Source organism: Zea mays, chromosome 9 (assembly GCF_902167145.1).
Source record: "Zea mays cultivar B73 chromosome 9, Zm-B73-REFERENCE-NAM-5.0, whole genome shotgun sequence".
Taxonomy (NCBI): Eukaryota; Viridiplantae; Streptophyta; class Magnoliopsida; order Poales; family Poaceae; genus Zea; species Zea mays.
Genome location: NC_050104.1, coordinates 8,419,229 through 8,435,386, shown reverse-complemented (window position 1 = coordinate 8,435,386; position 16,158 = coordinate 8,419,229). Strand labels below are relative to the sequence as shown.

At 44.3% G+C, this 16,158-nt stretch overlaps 1 protein-coding gene across 1 annotated transcript; it reads left to right on the top strand.

Moving 5' to 3' along the window:
* Positions 1-3,847: 3,847 nt before the first annotated feature.
* On the top strand, positions 3,848-8,630 carry LOC100279775 (uncharacterized). Its single transcript, NM_001152733.1, has 5 exons — positions 3,848-4,414; positions 4,506-4,680; positions 5,686-5,755; positions 7,652-7,761; positions 8,059-8,630. Exons 1-5 carry the CDS (start codon positions 4,179-4,181, stop codon positions 8,215-8,217), a joined length of 750 nt encoding a protein of 249 aa, NP_001146205.1. The 5' UTR covers positions 3,848-4,178; the 3' UTR covers positions 8,218-8,630.
* Positions 8,631-16,158: the final 7,528 nt, after the last annotated feature.

The following is a 16,158-nucleotide window of genomic DNA, read 5'->3' as shown; positions in this document are numbered from 1 at the left end:
GTTTATTTGGCTAGCCATTTGGAATCCTTGTTGGACTCCTGACTGTTTACAAAAAAGAGGACTTCCTCATCCTAAGAAATGTCCTCTTTGTGACTAGGAAAGGAGAATGCCCAACATAGTTTGACCTCTTGTATTTTTGCTAGACAATTTTGGTACAATATTATGTAACCATTGGATTGGTGGCATAAGTCCTTGAAGAAGGTTTAGAAATAATAGAAAAAGGATTTAACTCTCTGATCATTCTGGGAGCTTGGGTTCTATGAAAGCATCGCAATGCATGTGTTTTTGAAGGCTCTACACCTTCTATCCTAGCTATGGTGCAGGAGGTCAAGAATGAGATCCCTCTTTGGCAACTAGCTAGGACCAAAGGGCTGATGGCCCCGAATCTAGGGAGGTTGTTGGTATAACTTTTATAGATAGCTAGGTCAGGCCCTTTTGTTTTGTTAGCTGTAAGTATTTTCTTCAGTTTCTACATCTCACACTATGATCCATGGTGATATGATGGACCTTTTCTTTCTCTTAATATAAACATGCACATCTCTCCTGTATGTTCGAGAAAAAACATTAATATTATATTATTGACCTATTTTTTTGTAGGTTGACCTCTTTTTTCTTAAAAAACCTTGACCATTAATTAAAAAAATTCAAATAGTTTCACAATATGTATGAACTACATATTATAAAAGTATTTTCTTATAGTAAATTTAAATCATAAATCTTATATTACTAACCTATTTTTTAAAAAATAATATTTAAATTTAAAAATATTTAACTCATAGCAAATCTAATTGTCGGGGACCATAATTAGGGGTACCCTCAAGACTCCTGATTCTCAGCTGGTAACCCCCATCAGCATAAAGCTGCAAAGGCCTGATGGGTGCGATTAAGTCAGAGATCAGTCCATACGAGCGACTCGATCATGCCTCGCCCGAGCCTAGCCTCGGACAAGGGCAGCCGACCCCGAGGGATTTCCGTCTCGCCCGAGGCCCCCCTCCAACGGCGGACACATCTCCGGCTCGCCCGAGGCCTTGCCTTCGCTAAGAAGCAACCCTGACTAAATCGCCGCACCGACCGACCGAATTGCAGGAGCATTTAACGCAAAGGTGGCCTGACACCTTTATCCTGACACGCGCCCCCGGCAGAGCCGAAGTGACCGCCGTCACTTCGCCGCTCCACTGACCGGCCTGACAAAAGGACAGCGTCGCCTGCGCCACTCCGACTGCAGTGCTACTTGACAGAGTGAGACTGATAGGCAGTCAGGCCCTGCCAAAGGCACCATAGGAAGCTCCGCTCCGCCCGACCCAGGGCTCGGACTCGGGCTAAGTCCCGGAAGACGGCGAACTCCGCTCCGCCCGACCCCAGGGCTCGGACTCGGGCTAAGTCCCGGAAGACGGCGAACTCCGCTCCGCCCGACCCCAGGGCTCGGACTCGGGCTAAGTCCCGGAAGACGGCGAACTCCGCTCCGCCCGACCCCAGGGCTCGGACTCGGGCTAAGCCCCAGAAGACGACGAACTCCGCCTCGCCCGACCCCAGGGCTCGGACTCCGCCCTGGCCTCGGCCAAACGACCTCCGCCTCGCCCGGCCCAGGGGCTCGGACTCGGCCTCGGCCATGTAAGACAGACTCTACCTCGGCTTCGGAGGAGCCTCCACGTCGCCCAGCCTAGGGCGCGGGCCAGCCACGTCAACAGGAAGTGCCATCATCACCCTACCCCGAGCTCACTCGGGCCGCAGAGAACAAGACCGGTGTCCCATCTGGCTAGCTCCGCCAGATAGGCAATGATGGCGCCCCGCATGCTCTGTGACGACGGCGGCTCTCAGCTCTCTTACGGAAGCAGGAGGACGTCAGCAAGGACTCGACCGCTCCGACAGCTGTCCCTCCGCCAGGCTCCGCCGCTCCTCCGACGGCCACGACATCACACCAGCTGGGTGCCAAGATCTCTCCGGCTACCACATCGGCATGTACTTAGGGCGCTAGCTCTCCCCTGCTAGACACGTAGCACTCTGCTACATCCCCATTGTACACCTGGATCCTCTCCTTACGCCTATAAAAGGAAGGACCAGGGTCTTCTTAGAGAAGGTTGGCCGCGCGGGGACGAGGACGGGACAGGCGCTCTCTTGGGGCCGCTCGCTTCCCTCACCCGCGTGGACGCTTGTAACCCCCTACTGCAAGCGCACCCGACCTGGGCGCGGGACGAACACGAAGGCCGCGGGATTTCCACCTCTGTCACGCCCATCTCCGGCCACCTCGCTTCCCCCCTTCGCGCTCGCCCACGCGCTCGACCCATCTGGGCTGGGGCACGCGACACATTCACTCGTCAGCTTAGGGACCCCCCGGTCTCGAAACGCCGACACTAATGCAACATGTACAAAAGATAGAAGTATTTATCGAGTTAATAAATGGTGGAGCTCCAGATTACTTCTAGACTAGCATATAACTCGTGCTAACACTACGATCTCGCGTAGGGGGAGGGGTCGACGACAGCAACGCGGGTGAGGGGGAGGGGCGGCGTGGGGTGGCGAGGTCATGGGTGAGAGGAGAGGGAGGGATGATGTATGATGTATAATCTAAATAATATTATCCATTGGATTTGAGTGAATAAGAGAAATGAGGTTATCTAACGATCTAAACCGTTGGTTTTGAATGTGTGCTAAGTCTGGGTGTAACTTGCTTGGTGAATTTAGTGGAGGTTATAAGTGTGGTGATTTGGTTAGTTGAGTTTTGCAAAATTTAAACTGATTGATTATATAGTGATATAGATTTATTGTGGTATTCTTTATCCTGACACCCTCATATTACGAGTAGATATGCTGCAAATGCAAACATATCTCAAATTTATTGTGCTTCTTTTTATCCTGTACCACCATGCCACATTTTTGGGCCAGTTTGGCAACTCGTGTCCCCAGTTCCCCACCAGGATCCCAAGCATTTCCCGTGCCAGCAACCCACGTGAGAAATTTTCACTGGTCATTTCTTTGACTTGTTTAGGAGCATACAATACCCGCACATCCCAACCCAAACCCAAATAACCTACGTAAAATGCCCAACCTATCGACAACGGACAACCTTCCCCATCGATCGTCCCTCTCGCCTCATGTGTTGGAGGCCTCTGTTGTCCGCTCGTTGACCTTCTCGGCCTCTCGCTCCGTAAGCTCCTCCTCCACCATACACTCTGTTGCCGCCTAGGTAAGTTCATGAAAGTTTGTGTGGATGGATAGTTAATTAGCAATGCAAACGGATAACTCGTGAAATGTTAGCCTCCGAGTGGCCATATAAAAATATTCCCAGAGAGGCCTTTCCACATGGGGAAACGAGTTGACATCATAATCACCTAACGAGGTTAACTAGTCCTTATGGATTCACTTCCATATTTTTGCTAAAATCAAACCAGAAGTGTTATTGAATACCATTTCATATTTTCCTGTCTCACCAATCAACAAATAACTACGTGATTGGTTGTGCCGCCAGCCACGCCCAGGCACCGGGTACAGTTGACCATGCAAAATTTATGATTGGTTGGCTGTAGAGGATGACGGCAGCCTGCTCCCGTGCGTACCGTATAACCTTTATTTAGCTCTCTCGTCTACATGCGCGGAGATACAGCTCCGCTGCGTTTCCAGCAACCCAGACTGAAATAGGCAGACGCTCCACACTCAAGGAAAACAATCACGTGGTAAGAGCGGGAGGTCAACTAGGAAAATTTATTTACCAATCAACAAGTAGAAGTCGGAATTCAACAGAGAGAACTGGGAAGGTTAAAAGAAATAAGACGAGACCATGACATATGGGACCCACCTGCCAGTAATTTTTTCATTTTCTCTCTCTTCTATTTCTCTTCTCCGTCACTCGCATCTCGCGGGATCGGACCCCCAGCGCCGCCGACCGCCGTCCTCACTCCCTGCCCCCCCACGCCGCCACACGAACCACCTCAGCTCCCTGCGCCACTACCCTCGGCCTGCCGCCGCACGCCTCCCGCGCTGTCGTTGTCAGCCCTCCGCTCCCCGAGACGCCGCACGCTTCCCGCGCTGTCGTTGTCAGCCCTCCGCTCCCCGCGACGCCGCCCTTGGCTTTCTGCCCACCGACGTATCGACAGCGCCGCGTCCGCCCCACTTTTCCGTTCGATTTGGTGGGCCGAGGTCTCTCGCTCGTGGAGTCGTAGTACAGCGCTTCCCGCACGGCGATGTCGGCGACGCCGCTGCCCCCGCCGGGCCCCGATGGCGCGGTGGCGCTCCTGCCTCCGCCGGGTACGGACATGACTGGGATCTGCTTCCGCGACCAGCTGTGGCTCGACACTTACCCGCTCGATCGCAACCTCGTCTTCGACTACTTCGCGCTCTCCCCCTTCTACGACATCACCTGCAACAACGAGTCCCTCCGATCGCGCCAAATCCACCCCCTCGACATGTCTCATCTGACGTACAACACTTAGCTTGGCTCCCCATCTCCCACCAATTCGTCTGGATTTTTTTGGTTTGGTATTGGTATTCGATTGGTGTTGTGGTCGCAGGAAGATGACCGGGATGGAGTACCTTCTGAGCGAAGTGATGGAGCCGCACCTATTTGTGATCCGGAAGCAGAAGCGGGAGAGCCCCGAGAAATCTAGCCCCATGCTCGCCTACTACATCCTTGACGGCTCCATCTACCAGGCGCCACAGCTCTGCAACGTCTTCGCCTCACGCATAGTATATTCTCGCCTCTTTTCCTTTTATTTTGCAATGGGATTCCTAGCTGTTCATTTTTCTGATTGTCAATGACTCAATGCAATTAAAATGTTCTGCACACATTTTTTGTTAGTTTAGCCTTTCATTCTTTGGACATTTTAATTGGGCTATACTGTTGGAAATAATCCTTTGTCTAGGTGTATGCTAGAGTCTAGATTCATAACATTTACTTTAGCTAAATTTCAGCATTGAGTAGTAGGCTGATGAGTTGGGGTAACATTCTGCATTTATTAGGGATTATCACAGCTTGATTTTTAGCTCACATTGGCTATATTAGGTCCCTGTTTTGGACAACTTTTTTCCGAAGAGCTTCTCTGAGAATATGGATTCCTGAATAATCTAGCTATGACGAGAATTTGGATATCGCGGGGCTTGCGTACGGAGAAAGATGAAGGGGTCTGCACGGTTTAGGGTTTAGGAAGTGGCAAATTCCTCTTATCGTGACGATTGCATATTGTGCATTCACGTTGATTTGGACGATTTTCACCGAAGCGATTCTCACATAAGTGGGCTGAGAAGTGAAGCATTTGGCTGCCAGAAGCTGATTCAGACGACTAGAATCTGGCCAGAAGCCGAAAAAATAGGGCCTAGGACAGATCCAGTGTTGGCAGTGGCAACTTCCAGCCTTCCACATGAGTGGAGTCTGGGAAGGAATAACCGAGGCAAGCCTTACCCCTGCACGGCTGCACTTTTTTAGAGAGAACCCAGGACCTTTGGCTCAGTGGAAGGGGTTCTCACCACTGCGCTAGGCCTGTCCTTCCGCCCTTCTTCACATTGGCTATATTAGTAGGAGAGAAAATAGAAAAAATGGCTATGTCGTTCCAGCCACCAAAATACTTATGCTAGTATGTGTTCTTGTGATCTGTTGGAGTTGGAGGCTTTAGGCCTATCATATACAATGTGATTGTGTATTTTTGGTCGTAGCAACTAGCGAGTTTTACTTGAACTGTTCTTGTAACATTGCAGAGCAGGGCTATGCATCATATATCAAAAGCCTTTACCATAGCATGTTCAAAGTTGGAGAAGATTGGAAACGGTATGATCCTTGTGTGCTACCTGTTTGTACATTTAATTTCTGTTTACCTGTTTCACAGGATTGATTGTAAGGTGCCTCATCCCCATGGTGTTACATGAGTCCTGATTAAAGAATTCCATGTCTTAAATTTCATTGTGATTAAATATTTGGCCAAACTTTGTGTTGAGTTTCTACTTCTAGTGAGATACTCCTGTGAAACAATCAACTGGTCTAATTTTTCATGGCTTGCTATAGTTTACCTGTTGAATCAAACATGCACCACCAACCTGTGACGGATTTATCATATAGAACTATATAAACTTTATGAGTAGGAACATGTGACTTTTTAAAGCATCAGATATTCTGATTTATAGAATGACTCACTAAAATTGCAAAATCGTTAGACTGCTTACAATGAATTGTCGTTCTGAATTCATTTCTGATTTCTGAAGAAACTAGTGTTAGATTAGTTACAGATGCCCAAATCTAAACCCCTGATCTAATTCTCTTTGTAATAATGCCTTACAATATCGTTTCCAAAAAAGGTTACCTGCAAAATTACAACTATTTACCACCACAGCATACCACAGGAAAACTCCAGCAAGGGCTGTGCGAGATCGCTATAGTAATCACCACCACGAAACATTTAGACTTAAACAAGAACTTAAAAGGCCACACAGGATCTGCAACAATTGAACATCGTAAGCTAAATTTCTAGCATGACTAGAGGATAACTCATTGTGTTGTCGCCACTAACTAGAATGACACCAGCTAACTCGCCGTAGGAACTTGTGAACATCTTGTTACTGAGCCAAGTGTTTTCTTTACATTTTCTGATTTTTTGGCTGTCAACCTTCTAATTGTGTATTAATCTTAATCTTATGTTTGATTTGACAATACCGCTTAAACTTCCTAAACTCATTACTTTAGACAATCTGGTACATGAATCAGTAGTTCTGCTTGTTATCACTGGATAGAATAATGGGCACAACACAGTGAATGCTGGCAGTAAAAGTATGCTGGTTGTGAACACTTAGATAGGAGTGGCTATAGTTGTTCCATTCTTTTCTTTTGGTGGTGTGCTTAGAAACTAGCAGCAACCTATGCATATATTAGCAGCAGACAGATCATGGGTTGAGGCAGAACCAGCCCTAAATTGCTTCAGGCTAAAGGTTTTTTTTTTTTGCTGTCCTTCAATCTTTTTATGTGTCATGGTATAATGTTTCATTTGAGGTTAAGGCAGATAACATGTTGTGAAAAAGAGTATTTTGATAGTTTGCTACATGTTTTTGAATCTGTGACAGTAGAGTGTCCTACACTTTCTGTTGGCACAAAAGTGCACATATAATTTATGGTTTTCCAGCAACATGTTTAGTCTCTGAACTATTAACCTAGATCTAGTCGCCAGATTGCTGCTTGGCCTATCCATTTTTTAATAATTCCTCGTGGCTTGGCCACTGGAGCTCAGAAAAGAAACAAAACTGTACTACCTCTATTTTATCATATAACTTGGTGAAACTTGAGATGCTTTGACTCTCGAAGAAAGTTGGAATGGTGTAACCCTCATGCTGCATGAGAGGTCAACTTGTGACCTTTCTGGGTCGAGGCTCCGATTGAGCTTGTTTTAATATAATATCGTGGGAGTGGTCTTTCCCCTACCGGTCGAGTTTTTTTAAGTTGGGATGGAGTAGATGCAACTTAGTTTTGATGGAAAGTTTAGTTTTATCTTGAGCCTTTGGTAATGCTTGATGGTGATAATTGCATAAAAGATCAGATGCATGAAAATAGTTGCTGTGTATATTCACAAATCCCATGTTGCTTCAGCTTTGAGGTAGCTGCATCTGTGTTCTCTGTTCAACTTCCTGATACTCGGAAAAAACTAAGGTGACACCAGGAATGTCTGTCTTTACATTGCAGTGGAAACCGAGCCCGATGCAGTAGCCTCTGAATCAAAGACCCAAAAGGAAGCAATCGACCTGAAGGAACTCAAACGAATTGATCATATCCTGTCATCCTTGAAACGGAAGGTAATATGATTTTTTTCTGGAGTGGTTTGGTGTAGAATTTATACTAAATTATACACAAACCATTTCAACGCACATAGATTGAGGTGAATACATAGGTATCTAAACAAGCCCTTAGGCCTTGTTTGAATTGACTAATGAGGGATTTAATCCATTTCAATCCTCTTCGATCCAGACGCAACCGAATAAGCGGCTAAATTCATCCTCCGCTAACTTGTGACTGTTGATCCCGTTGACCTGCAGTGTGTCTTCCTTTGTTGGTTAATTATAATTTCAAAACTAACACATTTTCTATTTCAGATAGGGGCTGCTCCTCCCCCACCCCCTTACCCCGAGGGCTATGTCCCACCATCAGCAGAACAAGAGAAAGCGCCGGATGATGTGGCAGCATCAGAGGCACCGCCTCAACTTGACCCTATCATTGATCAAGGTCCTTCGAAAAGACCAAGATTCCAATGAAAGATTTGTAGCTTAAACCTGCTGACTCGACAACTTCCTGTATGCTTTAAAGTCGCCGACGTGGACTTTATAAATCCATTCTTGCTGGTTGGTTATTTACAGGCCAAAGACAGAACTAACCTCGTGGCATGATATCTCGTTCTCTGAGTTACTAGCTTGAATCTTGTAGATTGGCCAGTGCCATTTGCTCCGGGCTTGTAATCTTGTAGATAGGCCAGTGTCATTTGATCTGGTCTATCTACTTAGCTATCATAACTTATGAGGTGGTTATAGTTTTGCCTTGGTGCAAATCTGCAAGACTGGACATCTCATACATTATTTACTATGCATACTTACGTGGATTTGTCAAGTCATATGACCTGATACAGACGGTGACGGTCACCAATTGGAACTGCCATTTTCTGTTGGTGTGGATGAAGTTTGACACTATGAAAGTCCCTTGGCTGTGTAATACTAGCCTGTATAGAAGTCTAGGCCTAAGAGGGCTATGCATGTCTTAATAGTATGTACTCAATGAACAAGAGAACACCATTTTATTTTATTTATTAATTTTCTCGTGTTGTTTGGTGAAGGCAAGTTGGCCGCATGGGAGTAACGGGCTCCGTGGTGGCAGCCCAAAACGACATTTTGTTTTCTTTAATCTTTTCGTGTTGTTTGGTGTGGGGCAAGTTGGCCACATGGGAGTAACGGGGCTGCTCGTGAGGATAGTATTGCGGATTGGAGGTGACATCTAGCAGGCAGGCAGGTAGGTTGAGAGTAGAAAGGAGGAGGATTGGAGTTTGGAGCTTGTGATTGAAGGAAGATAGAAGATGAGCAGGAAGTCGGAGCTTGATTCGAATAGCACGGCTGGAGCTGCTCGGGTATGCTGCGTGAAGGCATCGGGTGACAGTAGAAGCAACATTTGAAGCATCTAGACGTCGTTTCGCTGGCTGGATGACATGGGTAGGGGAAGTAGGCTTAACTCTTAAGGCGAGCTTGTGTGTTGGCTAAGTGCTACTGGATGGTTTTGCTTCCTATAATGCTGCTGGCAGTGACGGATCCAGAATTTAATAAGTCTTAGACCGATTTTAATATGACAAAAGTATAATTATAGAACATAACACATCAAACAAAATAAAGCATAGCCTAAAAAGAGAACATATGGATCACCGAGTAATATCTCCATTCTTTATCTACTGTAGCACCAATTCTAGAGACAGAAACTAAAAAAGGAATCATATACTAAAGACATAAAATAGAGCAATAAGATATTATTGAGCAAATTATAAAACAAATATTTTGTCAATACCACTAACAACAAGAGGTAATTTAATATTCTGTATGCTCACAAATTGAAAATGTCTTAATATCTTATCATCTATAATAGTTATAAACATGTCTCTCTCGATACAACATATCGTATGATGATTTAGTCATTCATTAAACATTTTATTTCATAACTTAGTTTTATTGATATTCATAGCTGGAAAAGCACTTTCTATATAGGTAGTTGCCATCGACAATATCAAAGTCAATCCAATAAGACGATATACCAATCGTAGATTCAGCAAGCTTACCAAAGTCACTACGATGAATGTCTCAAGTTGGGTCCCTCAAGGTCTCAAGCCCTCAAGCATATATATAACCAATATTTTAGTCCTTTTGTAGACAGTATGACAAATCATTAGTTTAATCATAAGATGCATAATAAGCATAAATTCAAAACTATCCATTTGTTTCATGTAGTACACGCATGTAGTGCCAAAGGTTGGGGAGTAGGTAAATGACATGGACATCTGATGTTTGGAATTTAGTTGTTGGTGTTAGTGATGCTAGTATGAACTTGCAAGATTGTTGTCAATTCGTCCAATCTATTTAACTATTTCCATGATTTGAGGGCCAAATCATATTGTTCTGCATTTCTATTAGCGTTGTGGTCTTGAAAAATATGGTCATTTTTTCAATGGATACACTATCGACATGATTGGTTGCGTGAGGGACGGGCGCATGGCTCGACGAAGCCTGGCCGACCGTAAACGAGGTTTCTCTGCTTCTCCACGCATGCAATAAAAATGGCTCGATTTGGCCTTAGCTGCACCTGCACATGCAAGCGTGGCCCTGCACATGCAGGTATCCAAACAGAAATTGGAGGCCAGTCAACGTATGGACAGAAGCTGGCTGTGGAGAAGCACCCAACCAATCATAAGGTATAAGCTTGCAGAAACCCTGAAACTAAGGTCGTTTCTGATGGATAGTTTCATGCACTGTTTTCAAGGATGTCATGTGTTGAACACCATATTTGGCGCCTGGGTACGACCGGATAGTCCGGCCCTATGGCCCAGACGGTACGCGCCCCCATGACCAGATAAACACGGGCGAGATTACTTATCTCATGCGTGATTATCCTTACCTATCCATGGGGATCTGTTGGATCTCGCCTAGGAACTCCCCTATAAATATAAAAGGGTACGACCGATTGAGAACCGTCGAACACATTCTAATTGAATCAATCTATTACTTTCTTTATCATTCCTGCCCTAGGAGTAGATACAACATATTTGTAGGTATAGCTCTCCACATATTCACATCCACTCCTATTAACTCTACGTCGTCTAGATCTGCCTTGGGTGGCCTATCAACCCCAAGGCGACCCTAGGATCTTACCCATCCCGGGGGTGAGACCTACTTCATTCAAGATACTCTTCCTTGACTTGATTTCTTAATTTTTAGGCGACTCTACATCATATGGGGACGCCCTAGGTAGCCTGCCGACCCCGGAGTACCCTAAGATCTCCGCCATAGGGGGGGCGAGATCTAGGTTTCTGTGAGGAGGAAGACGACCTTGCACCATCACGAACCATCCAGCCTAGAGCGTGGACCGTCTACAACTACGCAGGGAAGGAGCCGCTCCTACATCGAGGTCGTGGATCGTCTAGTCCAGAGCCATGGACCCTCTATGCCATCGCAGAGGGCACCGCCAGACGTTACAATCCTAGTGTTTGGTGACACATCGGTGCCAACACACTTTTTGGTGACTCCGCTGGGGACAAAGGTTGTAGATATAAAAAATCGGCTTCTATGACCGATTCTAAAGATCTCAACTATGTTTCTCCAGACAATGACATAAGGCTGACTAATTATCTGCCGCTGAGCATGAGGAATTAGAATACTACATGAAGAAGTGGGAAGAGTAGTTCCATCGACAACAAGCTTAGAAACGTGTGTTGATGGAGAAGCGGTACCACTCACACTTCAGGATAGATCGCCACCAGAAGGTCATTCGGGAGAGAGAAATAAACTATGATTCCCTGTCAGCCTTGTTGCAGCAGCTCCCCACTGTAAGTGACGACACATCATTCGATAATTTTCAATATATTAGAATTTATTTTGATAATCAGATTAAAAGTATGATAGAGGATATAAAGAAAATGACGCATGTGTTAGAAAATTCTCATACACCTAACTTTTTATCACCTAAATTGGGAACTGAAACAACTGCGCCAAACACATCGACAACAAATGAATTTTCTTATTCCTAGCCATATTATGGTATGACAATGAACGCGTATCCGGGGCAACCGTTGTCATCATCTTCACTATATGGTGGATCGGCTTTGATCACGGTTGGACAGTCCATACACGATCTAGGACCGTCTGGCCCTCCATCGGACCATTTGACACTTTACATCGGATCTGGAGTCACACAAAGCCCACCACAAGGCTCGCAAGCGATGCCCGACACGACCGGACAGTCTGTGTATAGTACCAGACCATCCAGTCCCTTCGCAAACCGTTTGACCACACATGTCGGACCGTCCGGAATACTGGTAGCCACTTGTGACCGTACTAGTGCAGAAGGCTGGCATAAAGATAGTCGGCCACGTGAGCTCCATGATAAATATCTCGACGATAGTAGCTCAGGGGATGAGTCGAAAAAGTTACATGTCGCTGAGCTTGTTTGGCTTGCTAAGGCCAAATCTTCTGCTCGCTCTCACTTGCACTCGGCACAAAAGGGGAAAGTTAAGTCCACATTTAATGTTGTTAAGTATGATAAACTATTTGATGAGTTACTTAAGAATGGTAACATTAAATTATCGCATACAATTCTTTTGATAGAAGAATTGAAAAGGCGTGTGTATTGTAAATGGCATGACTCCTTTCTTCATAACACAAATGATTGTAATGTCTTTTGTCGACAAATACAATCGGCTATAAATGAAGGCCGGTCGAGATTTCAAGAAATGAAGATTGACAGACCACATGTCCTTGTCAACACATTAAAGCCGACGAGAAAAAATGTCTTGGTTCGGCCATGTGTGACTGATAAAGGCAAAGGTAAAAATATTATTATTGGTGACCCTCGCACGCCAAATATATCACACAGAGTGGTTACTCGAAAGGCTCCGGAAAATAGAAAGACCGGAGGTGCCAGAGGGCAAGCACAATCGAACACCTGATTACGGTCACCTGTTCTGCGTACGCTAGACGGTCCGGGCACTAAGGTCGGGCAGTCTGTGACAAGCCCGAACAGTCTGGCTATGAAGGCCGGATGGTTAGCAAACAACCAGAAGCAGCATCGATCTCAAACCGTCAGACCCCAGCGTCCTAAAATACGTACTAGAAAGCAAAACACTTCCAAGGTATTTGGCTGGCTCCATAGAGTGGGTCCTACTTTTGATCAACTGCTTGTTAAATATATGAAGGAGAAGGTCATTCCACACAACTGACGAATAAAACAAACAAAGTCAAAAAGGTAATCTGTGCAAAAGCGGTGCAACCAAGATCCCCTGGTCATCCTCCTCTAGGGATGTTATGGTGCTCTTCTGTCTACTCATCGTTGATGTGTTGTCCTACTCAAGTGTGGGGTGGTACAACGATGAATCCGTATTACTGGTCCAATCCGTTTGCGTATTTCGACAGGGGGCACCACAAGTTTTTGCCTATTAACATGTTGATTAGATAAATATGGCCGAAGAGGATGCAATCTGAAATAGCCTCTGTGCATTAGAGTTTATCAAATAGTCCTATTATCTTATCACAAGAGTCGGTGACTTACATCGGGCCAGAGTTCATATCTTGATAACAAGGCAAGTTGCAGAATCTATTATTTCCCGAGAGAGTCAGATAGTACCAGGTGCTTTTGGTTCACCAAGCTCTACTAAAAAACACGGACATGTATTAAACACCATATTTGACATATGGACACGTCCAGATGTCTCGGCCCTATGCCCCTATGACCCGAACGGTCCGCACCCCACGACCATGAATCCCTGCGGCCTCCTCATCAAGTGTTGATGAGGTCCAACGAACGGCGGGATGAACTATGCAGGCGACCAAGATAATTAGTTTACAAATTTTGATATATGTGTATGTTAGTTTATAATTTATTATTTTTTAATTTCCATTGAGGTCTAAAATAATTAATGGGAATCATATTTTTATGCGTGCAAAATATATTATATTCCAGATTGGATTGACGACATTGAATATATAAAAAAATAGCTAGACATGGTTTATTTTGCAAAACATCTTAGAAGTTATGTTGCCAAATGGTTTTTGTCATATGGCTTTGGTTGTAAAAAAAACCCATAGCTAAAGTTATTTTTTAGAAAGTTAAAGCCCTGCCAAAGGGTCCTAAATCTCAGTCAGTTTGTTGCCCAACTTTGGACCATCACGCCTAAATGCATATCATCTACTGGCTAGAACTATACTGTTTTTTTAACTCAACTTTAGACGATCTGGCAACTCCCACTCAACACAAAGTATATTATTAGAGCATGTACAACCCATATAAATATTCCATATCTTAAGGGATATTAAGGGGTAATTGCAAAAAACACAAAAGACGATATCTTAATGAAGGAATGTTTTTAGCACGATTCTTTAACAATGCGTTTGGTCTGACGATTTAGCTCATCCATCATGGCCTGGCTCCGGTTCTTGAGGAGTGAGCTGATCCCGCGTGTTAGACCCTGTTTGGTTTGAGGGACTAAAGATTAGTCTCTCCATTTTAGTCCCACTCAGTTACTAAATTGTCAAACGGTAGGACTAAAACATGGACTAAATTGCCAAACGGTAGGACTAAAGCATGGACTAAATTGCTTTAGTCCCTAGTACCTCAAGATGTGGCTAAAAGGGACTAAACCATATTAATTCCACATTTGCCCCTCATTTAGTTCAATTGTACTAATAGCAGGAGAATGTTAAAGGTCATTTTAGTCTTCTTATGAGTCAATTAGTATATTCTTACTAATTTTAGTCCCTAGAACCAAACATGTTAGGGACTAAACTTTAGTCCCCTAACTAAACTTTAGTCCCTATACTAAAGAAACCAAACATGGCCTTAGTCTGCTATTAGAACAACACAGTGACAGACGACATCGTTCCGCAATTCAAACCAAACGATGATGTACGCTTGGATGCAGGTCCGGATGACTCCGGAAGCAGTCCAACCTACAAACCAAACACGCCGTAAGTCTAGATACGGTTGTTTAGTTTAGGGTCAGATATTGGAACATAATTATTCTAGTGTTATTTTAGTTGATTCTCAAAATTGGAGGTATAAGAGAGGACACCGCTGCCCCGCAACCAAACTCATTATAAGTGGCCAGTGGGGAACAACCCGAGATCGTCATAGGCTAAGGCATGGCACCAATAAACAGTGGATTGTATTGTGCTTGTTCATAGACTAAAGTCTAAACCTAAATATTATCTAACTAGTTTTAAACGGATCTCTCGGGCTATCGTATTGGACGGCCCAAGGCCTCCCATAACAAAGAAAGTAAATAGCGAACTAATGAAGACGTTTGCAAAGAAAGTAATAAATAATTATTAAAAACGCAATAGCGAACTAATGAAGACCTTCGCAACTGTAGTACACCCGCAATAAAAAAGATCTCGATTGACTATATTTTTCTAGATTAATTTATCACCCGCACGGTATCCTCTGTCCTCACGGAAGAGCACTTTAAACTGAGTATATTTAATAGCAATTCAACGTTAGGCAGTAATTTTTCACTTATCTCCTGTACCATTGAGATTTGGTGGAAGGAGGCGAGTGAAAATTTACATGACTCATTGAATTTTTCACTTACCTCCCGTGACATCGGCACCAGAGTTAAAATGCTCATGTAGTATGATCAGGGGCGGATATTGGGCCCGGGCCATCTGGACCGCGGCCCGGGTCGTAGCCCAAAAAAGATTTATATATATAGTAGTGATTTTGGCAAAAAAAAACCCTAACGGTCTGTTTTCTGCGTTCCTATACCAAAACCAGCCGGCACTCAGTTCTCTTGCTTCTCTTTTTCTCATATTTTTTAACTAGTAAATAACAAGCTAAATACTAGATTGTTAAATGTTTCTCAAAATTCAGAATCAAAGAATGAAGAGGACAAAAACATTGAGATCGTTTTATTGTCCAGCTTCTACACCTTTGATACGAACTAATTCATCAATACCAAACCAACCTTCCCAAGAAGAACCTGTTATAGAATCAGAAACATTAGGTGTTGAGGAGGGACAAGCATCATTAGAGACAGAAGGTAGCAATGCAAATGAATCGGTGGGTTTAAGAGATAGCAATATCAATAATGTCGATCAAGTTATAGCCGATCCTGGTCTTCGCATGCCAATTGAGCAAATTGATGCAAACATTAGAGATGCTGTCAGAAGAGCATATATTGCGAAGGGTCCATGTCAACCAAAAGGTCATAAGTATCCTAAAAGAATGATAAGCAATCGCAATAGGTCTTTTCATGATGAATGGTATGTAAATAATTCATGGTTGGAGTATAGCATTGCTAAGGATGCGGCTTTTTGTTTTTATTGCTACCTTTTTAAACAACAAAGAGCTGAAAATTATGGTGTTGATACCTTCACGGTTGTTGGGTTTCGTCGATGGAAAGATGGACGTGAAACCATTGGAGCTCATGGTAATGTGAGAGCACCTAGAGGGGGGGGGGT

What these genes read in the sequence shown, in the direction of transcription:
- LOC100279775 (NM_001152733.1), top strand. Translation starts at nt 4,179, where the DNA reads ATGTCGGCGACGCCGCTGCCCCCGCCGGGCCCCGATGGCGCGGTGGCG. An exon ending in GTTGGAGAAGATTGGAAACG is followed by an intron (nt 5,756 to 7,651) that starts GTATGATCCTTG and finishes TTTACATTGCAG; the next exon opens with TGGAAACCGAGCCCGATGCA. An exon ending in TGTCATCCTTGAAACGGAAG is followed by an intron (nt 7,762 to 8,058) that starts GTAATATGATTT and finishes TTTCTATTTCAG; the next exon opens with ATAGGGGCTGCTCCTCCCCC.